General features: G+C 39.8%; 1 protein-coding gene across 3 annotated transcripts in view; it reads right to left on the reverse strand.

Moving 5' to 3' along the window:
* The window catches only part of MRC1 (mannose receptor C-type 1), a 109,329-nt gene that overhangs the window by 83,409 nt on the left and 6,421 nt on the right, over window positions 1-19,499 (reverse strand). Inside the window, exons 2-4 of one of the 3 annotated variants that reach the window (XM_035021531.1) lie at window positions 13,313-13,714; window positions 9,306-9,479; window positions 5,079-5,243 (exon numbers count right to left, since the gene is read on the reverse strand). In XM_035021531.1, the coding sequence (XP_034877422.1) occupies window positions 5,079-5,243; window positions 9,306-9,479; window positions 13,313-13,714 (741 nt within the window). Of the gene's footprint in view, window positions 1-3,306; window positions 3,621-5,078; window positions 5,244-9,305; window positions 9,480-13,312; window positions 13,715-19,499 lie in introns of those variants that run through there. The other 2 variants (XM_035021532.1, XM_035021533.1) reach the window with 2 other exon arrangements.

Here is a 19,499-nt window from a genome sequence, read left to right on the forward strand (position 1 = left end):
AAGTAGGATTAGAAACAAAATTCAAATTTTATGTTAAATATATCATCACTTAAAGCAAATGAGCATCATCCACAAATTTCTTTCTCTAATGTGCTTTTGTAATGCATAGAGAGACCAAGGTTGTTTTTTTTGTTTTTTTTTTTTAGCATTACTACACAAAATATCAATTCCACATGCTGAACTTTTTAATTCTTGATTTTTCTGCATGTATTATCTGAAACAGTTATGCACCTACTTTCGAACCTACTTACAATAGAAGATGTACTCAGGTCCAACATTAGCCTTTGCTTTCACCTCTTCTGCATTGTGGTCCAATTCATTTTCCAGCCAACACCAAAGACAATCAAGGTAGCAAGCCAACTTTCACTTCTTACATCTTATTTCAGTTCTCTAAATCCTAATCCTGCACATATGTAGTTATAACTCTGATTCAGGAATTGAGGATTAAATAGCGTCCCAACATTTTGGGGTAGAAACAGAAGTGAGACAATGCAATCATCGTGAATGATGTAAGAAGTTGCTGCTGGGCAGACACTAAGCCCTGCAGACAAGGGTGAATCAGATTGCAGGTTTAAGACTAAGTTCACCAGAACAAGGAGCAGCTGACACCTAAATTAAGGGTTCTCTTTAGTGCTTTGGGGACCACCAGTGAGTGGTTGGGACCCAGGCAGAATGAAATAGAAAGACAGTGCTCAGTTCCAATCCAACTATTTTCTGAACAGGAGGCATGAGGCAAGTTTCTAGGTTCTCCCTGTTATTTCATCTATAAAGCGGAGACAATAGTATTCATTTAGGAGGTTGGTGTGAGCTTTAGAAACAAAGCCCAGTGTCTGGCACACAGCAGCTGATCAACAAATGACAGCTAAATGGATCCAGGTCATAAAAACAGTTTACACCTTTTTTTTTTAATTAATTAATTAATTTTTTTTGATGTAGTGTTCCATGATTCATTGTTTGCGTATAACACCCAGTGCTCCATTCAATGTGTGCCCTCCTTAATACCCATCACCAGGCTAACCCATTCCCCCGCCCCCCTCCCCTCTAGAACCCTCAGTTTGTTTCTCAGAGTCCATAGTCTCTCATGGTTCGTCTCCCCCTCCGATTTCCCCCCCTTCATTTCTCCCTTCCTACTATCTTCTTTTTTTTTTTTTTTTAACATATAATGTATTATTTGTTTCAGAGGTACAGGTCTGTGATTCAACAGTCTTACACAATTCACAGCGCTCACCATAGCACATACCCTCCCCAGTGTCTATCACCCAGCCACCCCATCCCTCCCACCCCCCACCACTCCAGCAATCCTCAGTTTGTTTCCTGAGATTAAGGATTCCTCATATCAGTGAGATCATATGATACATGTCTTTCTCTGATTGACTAATTTCGCTAAAAAAATAAATCTTATTTTAAAAGGATAACTATTTATGGGTATGTATTTTTTATTTTAGTGTCATATTTCCCCAAAGGGAGTATAGATCACAATCCTTCACTCACACCATTATTTTCTAGATTCTTCCCCACTACATCCCAATAAATCCTGAAAGTCATGAATATCTTCCTTCCAAAAACCAAAGTTCTGTTTCACTTTATGAAGTCCCCCTTTAGGCTTTTTTCCCCCCCTAAAGCACGATATTTTTGACTTAAAGACAAGCAGGAAATACTACAAATCTCATTAGTGAAATCATTCTTGTCCAGATTTCAGTTAAAATTTGCTGACTAAAATTCCGGAGGCTTGGATAAGACTCAAAGACGTATCTGAGGGGCACTGGGCTGCGGAATCTCTTAGTGCTTGTCTATGCCCCTGAGGGACACAGTCATGGCACTGGCTGATGAGGAAAGCATTTTCTGCAGCCGGAACTGGAGCCGCTGTTCCACCCGCATCATCCCTTTCCTCCAGGCAGCTGCCGAAGGCAGGTAAAAAGTAACCTGTGTTCTGTCCTGTGGCTTCCAGAAAGCCAGAAAACAAGTAAAACTCGGAAGAGTCAAGAGAATACAACCCATAAACAGATTCCCTTAAAAAAAAAAAAGGCCAACTGAAGCCATTTCAACTTTTTTTTAAGTTTTTATTTTAATTCCATATATCGCCCTCTGCTCATCGCCACAAATGCCCTCCTTAACCCCCATCACCTATTTCCCCCAACCCCCCACTCTCCTCCCCCCTGGTGACCAGCAACACTGCTCTCTGTAGTTAAAGTCTGTTTCTTGGCTTGTCTCTCTCTCTCTCTTTTTTTCCTTTGCCTTTTGCTCGTTCGTTTTGTTTCTCAGATTCCACATATGAGTGAAATCCTATGATATTTGTCTTCCTCTCACTGACTTAGAGACCACCTCAACTTTGACAGACTTTTCTCTCACCCATGTCAGCATGCACAGAAAAGACCCGGGTTGTCCTAAGTCATCTTTTCTCTTCCTTGGTCATCTACGTGAATTTAGTTTTGTCTCTTTCCATGCTTTCTGTCCTTATTTTTAGACATGGTTATAAATATTAATCACTCTGATACTATGCCCCAATACTAGGAAGGCCCCCCCAGACCAACACAAAACAGAATAATTGAGCAGACTTGAGGCATAATTCCTTCTCTGAGTTTATGAATACACAGTGAGGTCAGATTGCTTTTCTCCTGTCAGTCTCAGTAACAATAATGGAAAGAAAATGGTCAACTGCTGCCTCTACTGAAAGGAGACCATTAATAAATGTTAAACTTGGCACCCAACTATTGCAAGAAAGATTTCATTACAGTGGAGCAGTTCGTGCTTTGGTCCTCAGGGAGGGAGGAAGAATAGAAAAATGCATTTCACAAGGTTGTGCTGAATAAATGTGTGTTACTTCTTTTCTCCAAAAAGACATTGCAATAAACATCTGCAAATTCAATTAAAAATAATAATAACTTACAGGAGAAACATGGACTGGTTAATAAAGAGTGTCACCCAAAAAGAGAAAAAGAGGCCAAGGCGGGGACACGCTCTATCCATCGTATTGGTTCACACACTCTCCCCTTTAACAGACGAAGTCACTGAGGCTCAGATGCTTCCCAGCATCAAAGAGCTGAGACCCAGGCAGTGTGGCTCCAGGGTTGACTCCCTTTACTCCTGCACTCTGCTGCCTGGGGTCTAGTCGATTGGAATGTGTAGGCAGCGCTGATGCTGCAGGTGCTAACATGGTGCTCCCTCAACCACTTGCCCCAGAAGCACCTGGAAGGTGGACAATATGCAGCTTCCTGGGCCCCATGTCACCTCTACTGATCCAGCATCTCTCGAGTTTGTGCCCATGCATCTTCATTTTAACAAAGCTCCCCAGTGATTAATAAGCACCTTCACATTGAAGAACCACGGCACTGTCTTCTTGCCATAAACTGACCACCTGTCCACACATGAGGCTGAATTTCTAAATAATTCTTTTCATTGGGCTCCACCATCATTTGTCAGTCAGCAAACATTCGTTGAGACTCTCTTCCTTGGAAGGTTCCACGTGAATCTCTTTGGGGGTTGGGGAGCATAAATACTCGTAAGACATTCCCGATTTTCAGCCATTTGCCCCTATAATCCATTTGCCACACAGCCTTCCATTTGCTTTGTTCATGGTACTTACTAAAATTTGTATTTATCTGTTTGTTTTCTTGTGTATGTCTGTTTTCCCCACTGGACTTTAAGCTCCTTATAGACAGGACAGGACGGCTTTGGTCACCATTGTGTCCCTAGGACCTAGCATAATACCTCACACACATATACCAGCCACCATGTTGAATGAATGAATGAATGAATGAATGAATGAATGAACAAAAAATAACAAATGAATGCATTTCTAGTCTTGTAGGGGAAGTGGGACATAAATGTATGTAGCTATTATAAAAGTAAACAAATAAGAGAAATGCAGATAGAAATGGTTAAGATTGCACTTCAGCTGTATGAAATTTTGGGAATTCCAGGTACAAGGAATGGCATGGGAGAAAGTATTAGATAAAGATGAGAAAGCCAAAACTCTTCTGTTAAGACTGCAAAATGCATGAAGGGGAATAGCATTCAGGGAACAGACAACAGCCTCTGAATGCCAGGCAAAGGTGCTTTCTTTTTTTTTTTTTTTTTAATTTTTTTTAAGATTTTTTATTTATTTGCGAGAGAGAGAATGAGAGACAGAGAGCATGAGAGGGAGGAGGGTCAAAGGGAGAAGCAGACTCCCTGCCGAGCAGGGAGCCCGATGCGGGACTCGATCCCGGGACTCCAGGATCATGACCTGAGCCGAAGGCAGTCGCTTAACCAACTGAGCCACCCAGGCGCCCAAAGGTGTTTTCTTAATTATTTGATAGGAAATAAGCCACTAAGGGTTTTTGAACATGGTAAGTCATAGGATCAGAGCTCTATTAATCTGGTAGCAGTGTTAGGGTGAACTGGAGGAAGGGAATTCTGGAACAGGGGCCTGAGGATGCTTTTTCTCCCTGCTCATTTCTGCTCCTAATCTCTCTGTTTCCCAAGTGTGGATCTCAGAAGCTACAACAAATACTTTCATCTCAAGCAAACATTCGTTCTTTCCATCTTCACAAGCCTACGAGAACAAATGCTTAAAAAGCAAACACGTCATGGAAAGAATACCAATTAGTCCTGAAATCCTGTACAGCCTGCGAGTTTGAGAGACAGGAAGCCAAAAGGACGTGGTTTCTGAGCTGCTCTTGACTCGCCCCTGCTCGTGGTAAGAGCTTTTACTTCCTTTTCTCCTTTTTGACTTCTGTGATGCTGATGCAAAAACTTTGGCTTCAGGTTAGACCTGTAATACCTGACTGTCATGGTCCCCTTGCCGTGTCCAAGAACATCACCTACGGATTGTGACATTTTCTACTCTGAGCCCAGATCAAGTCTCAGAATCCTTCTGGAGACTGTTACAACTGATGGAAAAAGCTGGCTCCTGAGACAAAACCTATTTGCCATTGCAGGGGCACATTCCCACCCCCCACCCCCACCCTTTGTAACATCTGTTCAGGACTGACTCTATCCTGATGTCTATAATCACATGTGCCATCTGCTTCTAAGCTAAACAGAAATAAAATCATCACAATCTTACTTACAACTTTCTTTTCTTTTCCCGTCATTACCTGTCAGGTACGTTTGCTCGTGAATCTCCGTGATACTCAAGAGTTCAGCACTCTGTTGCTGGCAGCTTCTCCTCGCCTGGTGCCAAGTTAAAGCAGATTTGGAGTTTATCTGGTAGGAAATGCCAGTCAGCGGGTCTTTATTCCATAAGCTTTCACTGCCCTCGACTATAAAAGAAGTCAAATGTGATTGGCTACATTAGGCATAGAAGAGACTTTCAGGGAAAAATATTTCTTAAACGGTTCTAGTAGCATTTCTGCCTGAAGTGTATTTGTTTTCTTTTACTTATTTTTGAAGTGCCTATGAGATTTTCTTCGCTCTTCTGATGAAGAGGGGGAGTTTTCAAAAGATTGACTGGCATCTCATTCTTTTCACATGCCTAAGAAAGGAAAGAGAGGCATTGTCTCCCTACTTTTGTGTTGGGATGTTTGGGATCAATTGAGTTGGGAAGTGAGGCAAATGCAAATACTAAGAATAGGGATGTCAGCCCAAATTCCTTAATCTAGAAAAAAATATAGGGTAAAGAGAATGTATAAATCTTCTCTCAATAAGTGGATATTTTGCCTGCACATTCTAGTTGGGTCTTTTTAGACCAAAGGCATGGGCGTTAGAAGGCAAAGTCGTGGACTCTACCACCAACCAGGCTAACCTGGACCTACATCCAGGCACCATCACTCACTACTGCTTTGTCCTTAGTTCTTAAGCCTCATTTTCCCACCTCTAGGATGTATTAAATCTGTGTGGCCCTAGGCAATCGAAGAAGCTGATTGTTAGTTTTTCTTCCTTCAGAGTAAAAAATAATTCTTTGAGCTTATTTTTGCCTTTGCTATTTTATGATTCCCAATACACTCTATAAACTTAGTTATACCTTATGAAAGGCCAATAGTATTGACGGATAAATATTATTTATAGTGTGTTCCCTATAAGGTGTTTGGGAAATGAGTCAACAAATCAAGTATTTCTGTGTGCTTCGTGTTATAAAAATGTCCCTTTTCTCTTTTTAACAATATAAAATTCTACCTACAAATCCTAGGGAGCAATAATTTCTTCACTTGTGAAGAAAAGAAGGAATCATGTAACTTCTCAGATTTTCTGATAAGTGTTCAACTTGCCAAGAAGTTGGCCAGTTTCCCGTAAGCATATAACCTATGGCATGAATCTTTGTATGTGACCTTTTTCATCACACACCACATACTATGATATGAAACTTGTGGTTCCATGGCACATCAAAGAGGAAGAAAAATAAATCAAAATTCCATTCAGGCAACAACATAGAAATTTCTAAGATGTTTTCATTATAAAATTGCTATATATTTACATAAAAATAAATTTGAATTGGTATAATGTTCAATTTAAATGATCGTGATCTGAGATCTTACTAGTTCCATATCCAAAAGGATTATTCTCCACCTTAAGTGAGATCACTCAAATGAGACTGATTTGAGGGCTATTTGAAGATGGAGATGTTTTAAATACATATTTTTAGAAATTTGGAGGTCTAATATGGTAGAAAATGTGAGACACAGACACACACAAAAAAGGGGGGAGGGTTATTTTTTTGCCCAGGAATGGAGGAGAGGGATATACATGACCAAAGAAGGAAATGCTATTTGACTCTTCTCTTCATTTAAAGAAAGTATATTTTGCACTTTAGATCAAGGAATTAAAATCGATTTCTCAATGAATGTATAGGTTTGCTAACTCTACACCTCCCTGGATTGTTCAAATTCCTGCAGTAAACCAGCATAACTAATGTGGAAAGCTAAAGTTGCAAGCTATGGAGAATTGAGAGAAAGGGTCTTTTCCTTTTCCTGTTCTCATGATACTTCAAAATAAATGTCAAAACAGAAGGAAAACATTACAATAAACAATGCAAAGGACAATGAAGAGTGAAATTATTAAAATGTCACTAGGTCAATAACTGGTAGCTCATCTTCCTGTATTAAGCCTGCTAGTTTAAGGCTAATATAAAATAGTGTTCTTTTGAAAGGAACACAAAGCAAGGAAAATGAAGTAGATTGGGAAATCACAAAGCCCTTTAAGAAAGGCATGAAATGTATAAAATGTGCTTTAAATTTTTAATGCACGTTGAAATCAAACAACTTTTTATTCCCCCTAGTTATTTTACTTTTACATTTAACTATGTATATATATAGCTAAACTATATATATTTAAATTTATATACATATATATACACACTATATATAGTATATAGGCTTTGAAGACATAAATTAGAAGTAATAAGACTAAAAGTTTATTTAAGAGAATACTCAGGATCCCAAGGTTGTGAGATTTTTTTTTGTGGGTTTTTTTGTGTGTGTGATTAGTGACTAGCCATTTGTCTTCCATTTAATGATTGATTACATCACACATATATCCGACAGCTCCTTCATCAATACCACTTAAGTGCAAGATGCTATAGTTAGACCCACAAAATCCACACCCCCAAGAGACTCCATAATAACAGATTTAGAAAATACAATTCCTACTAAGTAAAGGTGAAAGACACTCCTCAATCATTGGAAAACAAGTATTGCTTCATCTTAAGGGAAAAAAATAGCTCGATTCTGACAAAAAGACATCTAATATAGTGGTCAGACCTCTATAAACCTTTCACAGGAAACAGACCTTTAAGAGTTGTTATAAGAGAGGCAAATATAATTATTTCACCCAAGAACAGGAGAGCAATGTCGCCATGAATGGGAAGCCTGTTTTTGTAGATATTCACCCAGAACATAGGAACAGCACACAGAACAGAATTACAATAATATATGGAGCTGAATAATCAAATTTATTTTAAGTGGGATTATAAATCAAAAGAGAGAAATAAGTATGATTCTTAGACTTTGGGATTTAACTCAAGACACTAAAATATTTTTGTGAATTATTTCACAATAATGCTTGGAATAATGTGATTGTGTGTGGATGTGTGGTCACCAAAATTCAGTTGTAAGCAACGCTATTGCAATTCAGGTGGCCTTGCAACCATCCCAGACTTCATCTGCACCCAGATTCTCCCCCCGCACCCACCCCTCTGTAGGTCAGCAAGAGAAAGAGTTCTCAGTAATAGCACAAAACGGGAGCTGCTGTGATCCATAGTCTGAAGGGCAAGTGGTCAGGGAGCAAGAAATTTAGGGGGTAGAAAGGGAAGGGCATAGCTGGCCACAGACTGAGAATGTGGGGTAACAGGGAAAGTGAAAGGACCCCTCCCTTGCCTCCTTCTTCAGTCCCAGCCTGCCTCCCAAGGCTGATGCCCTCCTCCACCCGCCCCTCCACCGCACCCAAACCTGCTATACTGTTTCTCTACAGATTTTTTTTTTTTAAGATTTTATTTATTTGAGAGAGAGAATGAGGAAGTAAGAGCATGAGCAGGGGGAGAGGCAGAGGGCGCAGCAGGCTCACCGCTGAGCAGGGAGCCCAACGTTGGCTCGATCCCAGGACCCTGGGATCATGACCTGAGCCGAATGAAGGCAGATGCTTAACCGACTGAGCCACCCAGGTGTCCCTCTTTACAGATTCTTGAGTGTGGAAAGAACACAGGAGAATTCTTCTGTTCTGGCTGCTTCCCATCAGTATCATGAAAAGCCACTTATTTTGTTATTACTGCAATAATATGTTTTCATTTTAAAAATCCCTTCAAGCATAAAAATAATCCACTTCCATTTGATTCAGAGCTATGTTAAATTAAATGATACCATTCTTAAATTAAATTCACTATCATTACTATTCATTACTATCACTCTCAGAGAAAGGAACCCTTTTCATTACTTTAGCAAAAAGTCAGGAGCTCCTCCCATCTCTTTTGTTGTATCAAACCACATGTCTATGGCATTGTTTAAGTTTTATTTTTGATCTATGGACCTATGGTTTAATAAAGGTAAATCCCCGGGGTGGGTATTCAGTATATATTGTATCATATGCAGTATAATTTGCCCTACAGTCTTAGCAGTAAAAGCTGAAGGTAAGAAACAGTTGGTGGAAATAAAGGGGTCATGTGATGCAGCCCAGGGCTGAGCGTCAGATCTGTGTCTGGTCTTCAGCCAATATGGATCACCTTCTCCGTTGCAAAGTGGGGACAATGACATCTGCACAGGGTTGTGGTGGAGTGTGACAAGTTAATAAATGGGAAATAACTTTGAGGGGGAAAACGGCCTCAATAAACACACGGTATTATCGCCACGGTGCTGTACTAAATGTAGCAAACCCTTCTCGGTGATCACACTACTTACATTTCAAGGGACAATATCCAAATAGCTTGTCCGCGTCATAGTCTGCTGTGGTCCCACACCAGAGCCATCCATCTGATCGCCCAGCACTTGTACAATCTGCATACCACTTGTTTTCAAACTTGAATGGAAAGGTGCACGTTGCCCCATTGGCATTGCCCAGCAGCGTGTACATGTCTAGAAGAGACATATTGATCGCACTTAGAATGTCAGTCAATCTTCTGGTCGGTGGCTTTCCATTAAATAAGAAGGATGCCGAAAGAATGGAGTCTTACTCTTCTGACCACATTTGAGGTCCCCACATGGGGAATTCTTTTCTCTTTCCTTTCTCTCTCTACCCCCGTCTTTTGCTGAGTATACACAGCAGTCTCTGTTAGGAACAACTCTAGTGCCACCTTATTTCTGCTCTTTTAGGACAGATTTTCCTCTTTCCTCGTGTGAGGGAAAAGTAGTCAGCTCTACTAACACCCGCCTTGACTTCTGCATTTCCCCCGAAACAGAGAAGAGGCAATTCTTCCTCTTGCTTGGAATTACAGAATGATTGAATCTCTAGAATGAAAAATAGCATTACCGCTGTGTGACTCAAACATGTAGCCAAAAGTTTAGTCCCCTCCTACCACTTCCTGTCAAGCCAGCCTCTACTGGAGTCCCTCCACAATGACAATGAGAAAGGGTCAGAATTTGGACATAACCCTCTAATCCACATCATGGAAAGGAAGCACTCAAAGCCATTGGATACCATTGACAATCAATATTTGTCTTTCTTAAAACTGAATTCAGACAGAGCAAAATGAGAAGCTCTGGGTTTACCTAGAAGAGAAAATTGAAACAAATAAAAAATCATCGTTTTTGGCTTAAGCCAAAGAATGAGAGAGGCTCATATCTCCGCTGACAACCACACCACTCCCTTAACCACATCTCCAAAATGTTTAGTGTCTCTGTCTCTGTAGGGACACCCCTGGGGAAACAATAACCTTCTATAGGGAAGTATTTTGCCTCTTACCACCAGCTGATATTCAGAATTTGTCCTAGATAAAAATACTCTTTCCTTAGTTAAATTTTGTAGATTCTGTGACTTTAAAAAGTCCCTAAAAGACATCTCAAAATCCAATTTAGACAATATAAAGTTTGTAAAACATATAGCACAATACCTAACATATATTAAAATCATAATGCACGTTAAGTTCCTTACCCTTTCCTTTCTCTTTCCTCACTGTACTTACCAATCCTCCTGACAAGCTAGGCTTATTTTCATTTACTGCAAAATTACTTTTTCATTGATTAGCTAGTTGTTAGGAACTTCAAAATGCAATTCTAGCTTTTGTCCCATTACATTACAGAACCGGTTTCCCAAATTATATATTGTATAAGGAACATGCTGGATTTAGATATAATTATGCCACTCTTAATCACTGGGGTTTCTGTTCCTTCATATGAAGAAAACCTATTAAGACCACCTCAGGGCTAGTTATACTGTTCATTAAATTAGCCAAGAAATTTTCAGTGCTGGATTTATAGTTCTCAGTCAGAAATGGCCTTTTTAGGAGTAACCCGATTTATTTAACAAAGCCCTGATGAGGCCAAAAGAACCAAGTTCCATTCCAGCGACTTTACTGACAAGTCATGTAACTGCAGTCAATTGTTCTTCCTCTGTGGTCCAAACTCTCAGACAACACTCAGATGCTTCTAAGTCTACAATTCTGATTCTAGTAGTATTCTAAAATAATCCCTGGCCCCGGCCAGTTGTCTTCCTCAAGTTTTCTTTAGAGAGACAGACTCTACCTAGACCCTCTCTACATTGTCTTCTGATCGAATGTGTAATCCAATGAGTAGATTCCAAGATCACTCTGAAGGGCTAGATCTTCAAGCAGGAAAATCTTAAGTACTGAGAGAGACTTGGGGAGCAGGCAAAATATGGTCAATGGACCAGCTTCATCCAACTACCCAAGTGCTCATAGAAATAACTCAATAGATTCTTAGAACTTTCCTCCCTTCCCCCATGTCCCAATTTAGCTTCTAGGTGGGAGGGGAACTTTGGTATCTTCACTTTTAACAAGCTTTCCTGGTGATCCTTAAACATATTACAGTTTGAGAACCGCTATCCTAAACCCTATGCATATTCTTCTCAAATAAGCAGGAAAACACAAAGGGTGGTGGGGATTAGGGATGGGGTCTATGTAACTTCAGTGATGTATTTTTAAATAAAATAAGAAGTCCAATGTCTTAGCACCAATCTTCCTTGTTTTGAATCCCTCAATTGGGACTACTGTCCCATCTGTGGAATTTGACTCAGTCAAGTTTGGTTCACTCTTTTCCTGCTAAAGTTTTCCATCAAGTTTCTCCTGAAAGGTTACTCTACTTAGGCTGCCTCGCCTATAACTTCTAAACCTTCATTATGTTCAATAAATGCCTCAAAATAGCCTCTTTCTGAACTCTTCATCTCACTCTTCAATGCCTACTATTCCTCCTCTTCATAATGAAGGAAAATGGAAAGCTGACAAATTATGGCCTCACAAAGATCTAAACTCCCAAGCTCTGATTAGCTATGACAACTAGGTTCAACCAAACTTTGTAGCCTCAGTAACATAGTAATTTTGGAAACAGGTAATCTCTTATCCCAAATGGCAGTCTCTTCCTCTGACCTTGAGGTTGTTCTCGATAACACTTCCAAATGACTAAGTGTCCAAACCTGGAATGTGGTTATAACATCATCTGACACAAGGAGGCTTTGTAAAAGGCTTCAAGTTCTGTTTTGTTTGTGTTGTCTCTGCGCAGCCACCAGAGAATGAAATTTGGCCAAGATAAGAGAAAACTAAATACTCTGGTTTTATTTAACCTTCTAGAGCTTATGGAACCAACTTCATATGAAATTATTTTCTGCTCCACAGGTGCAACCACTTTCTAAAATAGCTGACTATGTTGCATGTTAATTTACAGGCCAATTTCTTAGCTTTTCTAATCTTCTGATTATTATAGTCTTTTTTTTTTAAGATTTTATTTATTTATTTATTTGACAGAGAGATAGAGAGAGAGCACAAGTAGGCAGAGAGAGAGGGAGAAGCAGACTCTCCACTGAGCAGGGAGCCCTAGGCGGGGCTCGATCCCAGGAACCTGGGATCATGACCTGAGCCAAAGGCAGCCGCTCAACCGACAGAGCCACCCAGGTGCCCCTCTTTTTTTTTATTTTTTTAAAGATTTTATTTATTTATTTGACAGAGAGACACAGCGAGAGAGGGAACACAAGCAGGGGGAGTGGGAGAGGGAGAAGCAGGCTTCCTGCCTAGCAGGGAGCCCGATGCGGGGCTAGATCCCAGGACCCTGGGATCATGATCCGAGCTGAAGGCAGACGCTTAACGACTAAGCCACCCAGGCGCTCCCTGATTATTATAGTCTTTTAATACCCATAAAGTGACAGAGAAACACTGAGAAACTTAAAAGATCATGGAATGCCAAGATTTCATTTTAGGCACTCTGAATTCATTTCTAAAAATTGTAATCCATAGGGGTGCCTGGGTGGCTCCGTCATTAAGCATCTGCCTTCGGCTCAGGTCATGGTCCCAGGGTCCTGGGATCGAGCCCCGCATCAGGCTCCCTGCTCTGCAAGAAGTCTGCTTCTCCCTCTCCCACTCCCCCTGCTTGTGTTCCTGCTCTCGCTATCTCTCTGTGTCAAAAAATAAATAAAATCTTTTTAAAAAATAAAAAAATAAAAATAAAAATTGTAATCCATAGTTTAAAAAAAACTAGCAAAAGTTACACACACACGCACACACACACACACACAAAGCCGTCATTCCATTAATTATAAACAGCTAAAATATCATTCAGGACTTTTTACTATACTTATTCACTGTCATTTTCTCATAGAACACAGAATAGTTTAAAACACAAACATAATCAATTAATAATTCTAGCACAGACTAAACAAGAATATGCTTATTTTCTTAAATTAGCTTCCAACTAAGAAGATGAGAAAAATTGGACAGAAAGTCAAGACATTCCATGCTTCTTACCTTCATAACCTCTAGAGCATAAATCATCTGTGGTTCCATAGATTTTCCATCTGCTCCATAAACCAGAACCCTTGTAGAGCATAATATTCTTTTCTTGTTTATTGCCATAGTTAAAAAATAAATCTTCTCCCTTGATCCCCAAAAGTGTGTCATTTTTGCACTCCCATTTCTGAAATTCGCTCTTTGGGTCACAGGCATATAGAGTGACAGCAACCCAATCCGTTTTTGATGGCACCCCCAAACATAATTTAAAAGCAACACTCATAATCCGGGATTCAGACACCCATCGGAATTTCTGCGCCTCATTGCCCTGGTTGCAAACTGCTGTTTGGACTGCACTGGGACTTAATGCTTCCACGCAGCGCTTGTGATCTTCATTATATATCAAAAATTGCTTAGTGTCTGTTTAAAAAAAAAAGAAAGAAACAAGAAAAGATGCTTAAGTGGATACATGTGACAAAGAATATTTTAGGTCAAAATTCCCAATGTTTCCATTTCCATAAAATTTATGATCCCAGGAGAAGGTGTGAAGGGGACTCTGGGCCAGCTCAGCTCCCTCTGTGAGGGGCTGGGGATGGTGGAGGGGGCAGTCCTTGAGGCTGGAGAGAGAGACTGGGGGGAAGGCCTCTCCTGGGAGAGCACAGGGACCCAGCAACTGGCTGGAAATCCTCACAACATGCTAGTTCATTAGGGGGAGTATTACAAAAAGGCCTGCCTTAAATGCACACAAATTGTAGTGTAGCAAACATAAAAGGTAGAGAACAGAGAAAGAAATAATAACCATCTGAGAAAAGAAAATTTAGATATAAGGGATGCCTGGGTGGCTCAGAAGGTTAAATGTCTGCCTTCAGCTCAGGTCATGAGCCCAGGGTGCTGGGATTGAGCCCTGCATGGGGCTCCTTGCTCAGCGGGGAGTCAGCTTCTCTCTCTGCCTCTGCCGCTCCCCCTGCTTGTACTCTCACACTCTCTTGCTCTCTCTCTTTCTGGCAAATAAATAAATAAAATCTTAAAAAAAAAAGAAAATTTATATATGAATACAATAAGCTGTAGAATTAAATATATGTGTACCCTGGAATAGAATTTTGAAGTCTGATTCATCCCTACTCTCTTTGAGATAGAAGAAGCTCATATGTAATTATTCTAATTATAACATTAGCGAGGTTTTTTGTAACTTAAAAGATAATTTCATTTTAGGAAATTTTACCCTTATGTCCAGCAAATCTTTGAACTAAATGCTTTCCAAATAGCCCTGCTAGAGAAGTGTTTTATTTTGTTTTGTTTTCCCTTGCAACAATAGATAACTTAGTAATGTAGCATCTAGAGCTAAGTTAGTATCTGTTATATAACTTTAACTTTCGGGGAGCCTGGGTGGCTCAGTCGTTAAGCATCTGCCTTTGGCTCAGGTCATGATCCCAGGGTCCTGGGATAGAGCCCCACATCGGGCTCCCTCCTCAGCGGGAAGCCTGCTTCTCCCTTTCCCACTCCCCTGCTTGTGTTCCCTCTCTCGCTGTGTCTTTCCCTGTCAAATAAATAAATAAAATCTTAAAAAAATAATTTTAACTTTCATTTTATTGGCATACTCAAGCTAGCTTTTGTATAACAAAAAGATACAAAAACGTACTTATAAGTGTAATAATTTGTCAAGTTTGCAGTAAAGGTTAAATAAATACAAGTTTTTATTTCATTTGAGGTAATACTTATGAGAATAACTACAAATAAAGTGTTGTTTTATTCTTATAATTTGGGGCTGGTAATTTAAATAAATATGCGTAGATGGCTTATGGTACACAGTGACTAGCTGGCAAAACTGTACTTCCTGTTGCCAAAAAAGAAGAAGAAGAAGAAGAAGAAGAAGAAGAAGAAGAAGAAGAAGAAGAAGAAGAAGAAGAAGAAGAAGAAGAAAAAGAAAAAAAAAAGCATCTGAAAAGCATATTTTTCCCCTTAAAACTGAATTCATGTAAAGGTTTTTCCTTTTTATTTTTTTTAAGAATAGACAAATGGGGCGCCTGGGTGGCTCAGCTGGTTAAGCAACTGCCTTCGGCTCAGGTCATGATCCTGGAGTCCCGGGATCGAGTCCCGCATCGGGCTCCCTGCTTGGCGGGGAGTCTGCTTCTCCCTCTGACCCTCCCCCCTCTCATGCTCTCTCTATCTCATTCTCTCTCTCAGATAAATAAATAAAAAATCTTTAAAAAAAAAAGAATAGACAAATGAACGTACTTTTCATTTTTCGACACAAATATCAAACATTACCTCGGAAGATCTCCTAAATTCCTTCTACGTAAGTGTTCTTTCAAAATGAGCTGGTAGTACTGCAGATATTCGAGGGTCTGACTAAATTAGCTCATTATTTTTAATCAAATCATCCCAGTGAAATATAACAAAGTAATAAAAGTACTACTGACAGAGTCCTTCACCGTTTACTAAACATTTTCACAAACCATATTCTATTTACTGTCCTCAACATCCCTGTCAGGTTAGCACCATTGCATTCTGAGATCAGTTCTTGGGCCATCAATTTAGGGCTTACGATGAATCTTTGCCTTGAAAGATTATTTCCCCCTGCCCTGCTCCTGCATCTGCTCTTGTCCCACACTAGAGACCTCCTGTCTGGGTTCCTAATTTGGTGCTACTTTGAACCTTAGCCGGGCTTCCTTGGCTGGGTTTCTCATTTCTGTTGGTTTGATTTCTTGGAATTGGGACTCAATAGAGTCTCAATTCAGAACACCTGCTTCTGTTGGCTTCTCTGGAGTTGACATCTGTCAACTCAGCGCTCAATGCCCGGCCGGAGCTCCTCCCATCTAGCTGAACTCCTTCCCCGGCTTGATCTCATCTTGTTGTTGCTCATGCCATAGTGTGACAAGATGAGTAACTTTCTGCATTGGCAGTAAAATTAAAATATTAAAAGTATGCTGTTTTGTTCATAATAAAACACAGGAGATAGGAAAACAAAAAGTTAAAAAAAAAAACAACCAATTACTGTGATCATTTACCACACACAAATGTAAATCTAGGCTCTTCTAATCTAAAAGGGTAATGAAGTCTGAAAATTTTGTCATATAGATCTGTAAACTCAACTATACTACCCTTTACATTTAATTTCTTTGCTATTCTGCCTATTGTTTTCCTATCTAGACTTATCTTCCACTTTTCAGATAGTTTTGCTCAGTAACATCTCATCAACAGAAATATCTTCCACCTCATACTTCAGGATTATTGAATAGCCAACATTTATTCATCACCCAAATTTAGTCATATAACCCATTGGTCACCAGCCATTTAAGGTAAGGTGCTTGAGAGTTTTCATGCACAAATAGTGTTCTTCCTTCAGAGATTTTTTATCCTTATTTGACTTTTATTTCATGTACTTTATTTTCATCTGCAGTTCCATCTTAATTTTTCTCTAAATATCATGGCATTTAATGAGCAAACATCCAATCTTTGGTTTTTCATTAATGGCACCATCATCCACTCATATCCCTAAGCCAAAAACCTAGGACATCCTGGATACCCAGCTTTCCTTCACTTTCTAGAACAAAAGCAGAATCTACTGGCTCTACCCAGAAATATACTGTGACAATTTTATGTGTCAGCTTGGCTAGGACACAGTACCCAGATATTTGGTCAAACACCAGTCTGGGGCACCTGGGTGGCTCAGATGATTACCTTTGTGAGAGGTTTTCTAAGTTGGCTTTTCTAAGTTGGGAGGAGATTTTGTTTTTAACTGTATTTTCTTTTTTAAAAGATTTTATTTACTTATTTGACAGAGAGAGACACAGCGAGAGAGGGAACACAAGCAGGGGGAGTGGGAGAGGGAGAAGCAGGCTTCCCGCCGAGCAGGGAGCCCGATGTGGGACTCCATCCCAGGACCCTGGGATCATGACCTGAGCCGAAGGCAGACGCTTAACCGACTGAGCCACCCAGGCACCCCAACTATATTTTCCCAACAATTTAAATCCTTCAAGAGTGTACTACTGTACACAAGAGAAAAACATCAACCTCCACATCCTAGCTCCCTGGGGGGACATGATCCTGTCCCTGCTCTCACCCACCACCTTCCAGCCACAAGGCTTTTCTGTTCCTCAAACACTTCATTTCCACTTGAGAAACTTCATATTTCAAATTCTCTCTTCTTGGAATGCTCTTTAAGGTCCCAGCTCAAGTGTCAACTCCTTAGTGAGCAGACTATCCAAATTTTGCTCTTTTATTTTCTATATAATATTCATAACCATCTTAAAATATATTCTTTTTAAAAAATCATTTAGTTATGTTTTGTCCATGTCCTTCTACTGGAATGTAAATCCCACAAGTAGAAAGACTTAATCTTTCTGGTTCAGGACTGTATCCTCTCTTTTTGGAGCAAAATAGTCTGTCCACAAATATTAGTTGAATGAATGAAAGAACATTAATTTAATCTGAAGCATCTTGACTAGTAACCCAGATGCATTATTTTATTTAATAACAGATGAATGATGATGGGTGTATTTAATGTTGCCTCTTCCCTTAAAAGTTTATTTTTACCAAAGACCAATTTATAAATATTTATAAAGGAGTACTTGGAAATGAAAAGTTTCTATTTCAATTCAAACTTATCTATTCTGGTTTCCTTTATTTATCTTTGACATTAGGGAGCAGTGCAAGTTTGATATTGTCTTTGCTAGACAATATAAGGAAATGTAACATTATCACTTTATGATTTCAGTCATCCACTATTCCTCTCCCCCACTAATCAACACGGAGTTTTCCTTTTATCATGGTCTCTGTGCAGTTGTCTCTGATTTCTTCCTCTGAAACGGATTCAAGGCCTTGACCGAAAGGCAACTTGTGGTATTTTTGCCACTATTAACCACACCAACGTTTTCTATGTATAAACATTCTATTCTCTGTCTATACTAATTATGTTATTACAATAGAAACAGTACAAAGCTAACAAATGAGGACAATGAAATTGCTCTATTCATTTCTCTGCCATCTCAATTATGAGATTGAATGTGTGTTTTTCTTTCTGCTTTTTAAATACTTACACATCAGAAATTTATTTATAGAATTGAGGAGACCCTTCTTCCATCTTATCTCTATCTTCCTCATCTCGTATTAATTTTTCAAGAAATATGTGCAGGCGCTGTGTAGGTGATATTGCAAGGACAAACCAGAGACAACTTCTGTGCCCCACTGAGCTCCTACCACCTGTAGTTAATTCAAAGGCAGAAACCTCAAAGGTCAAAATACACTCAGGAAAGAAGCAGTAAGTTTCAATTCAATATCCCAAGTCAAAATAACTGAAGATTAGATATCCAATAACATAAGTTTGAATATTCTTTTTTTTTTTAATACGTTCCACACCTAGCAAGGAGCCCAATTCAGGGCCCAAACCCACGACCCTGAGATCAAGATTGGAGCTGAGATCAAGAGTCAGATGCCTAGCTAACTGAGCCACCCAGGCACCCCATGAGGGTGAATACTCGTTTAAGCACATTTTAACAGTTTAAAGTTTTTCCATAACATTGAGCAAGTAATTAAATTTCTAAATTGACTAGCAAAGAAAATTAGGTTATTAAATTCGACTATCTAGAGATAGAACTATTATGTGCTATATTTCCTTATACATTTGTAGACTTTCCCCACTATCGATAAATCAAATGCTGATCTACTAACATGAAAAACAATCTTTTGCAAGACAGAAAAGCTGGATATGAGGAAAATAAGTGGATATTTTGTAGCAGATGCTGCCAGAACTCTACTTATTTCTTCTTGCCTTTTGCCAGTTCAGTGCCTATGAGTCCCACTCCTCAATGTCAGCACAGTATCTCTGGGCCTGGGGCGCATTAGAGGACCCTGTGCCTACATGCCGCGAAGACAAGAAAGGTCAGAGAATGGAGGCCCCCCCGGAGTAGCCCTTCACCACTGACTGATAGCAACTGATGAATAAACACCCCCAATCCTTGCCATGTTGAGTGGGATGACTCTGAGGCACATAGTCTACATTGTTACCCAGAGCACCCCAGCAGGGCTGAACTCCAGGTGTCCACAGTGGTCACTGGCTCCTCCCCTTCCCAGTCTCACCTCCACACTCCTCTGCCAGTGTTTCCTGGGACTGTTTCCCACGTGAACTACTTCACTCCAATCACTGTCAGAGATAGTGTCTTAAACAACCCAAACCAAGAATTCTGTCCCTAAAGCCTCAGTAAAT

This window comes from Mirounga leonina, unplaced genomic scaffold (assembly GCF_011800145.1).
Source record: "Mirounga leonina isolate KUSES-001 unplaced genomic scaffold, KU_Mleo_1.0 Mir_175, whole genome shotgun sequence".
Taxonomy (NCBI): domain Eukaryota; kingdom Metazoa; phylum Chordata; class Mammalia; order Carnivora; family Phocidae; genus Mirounga; species Mirounga leonina.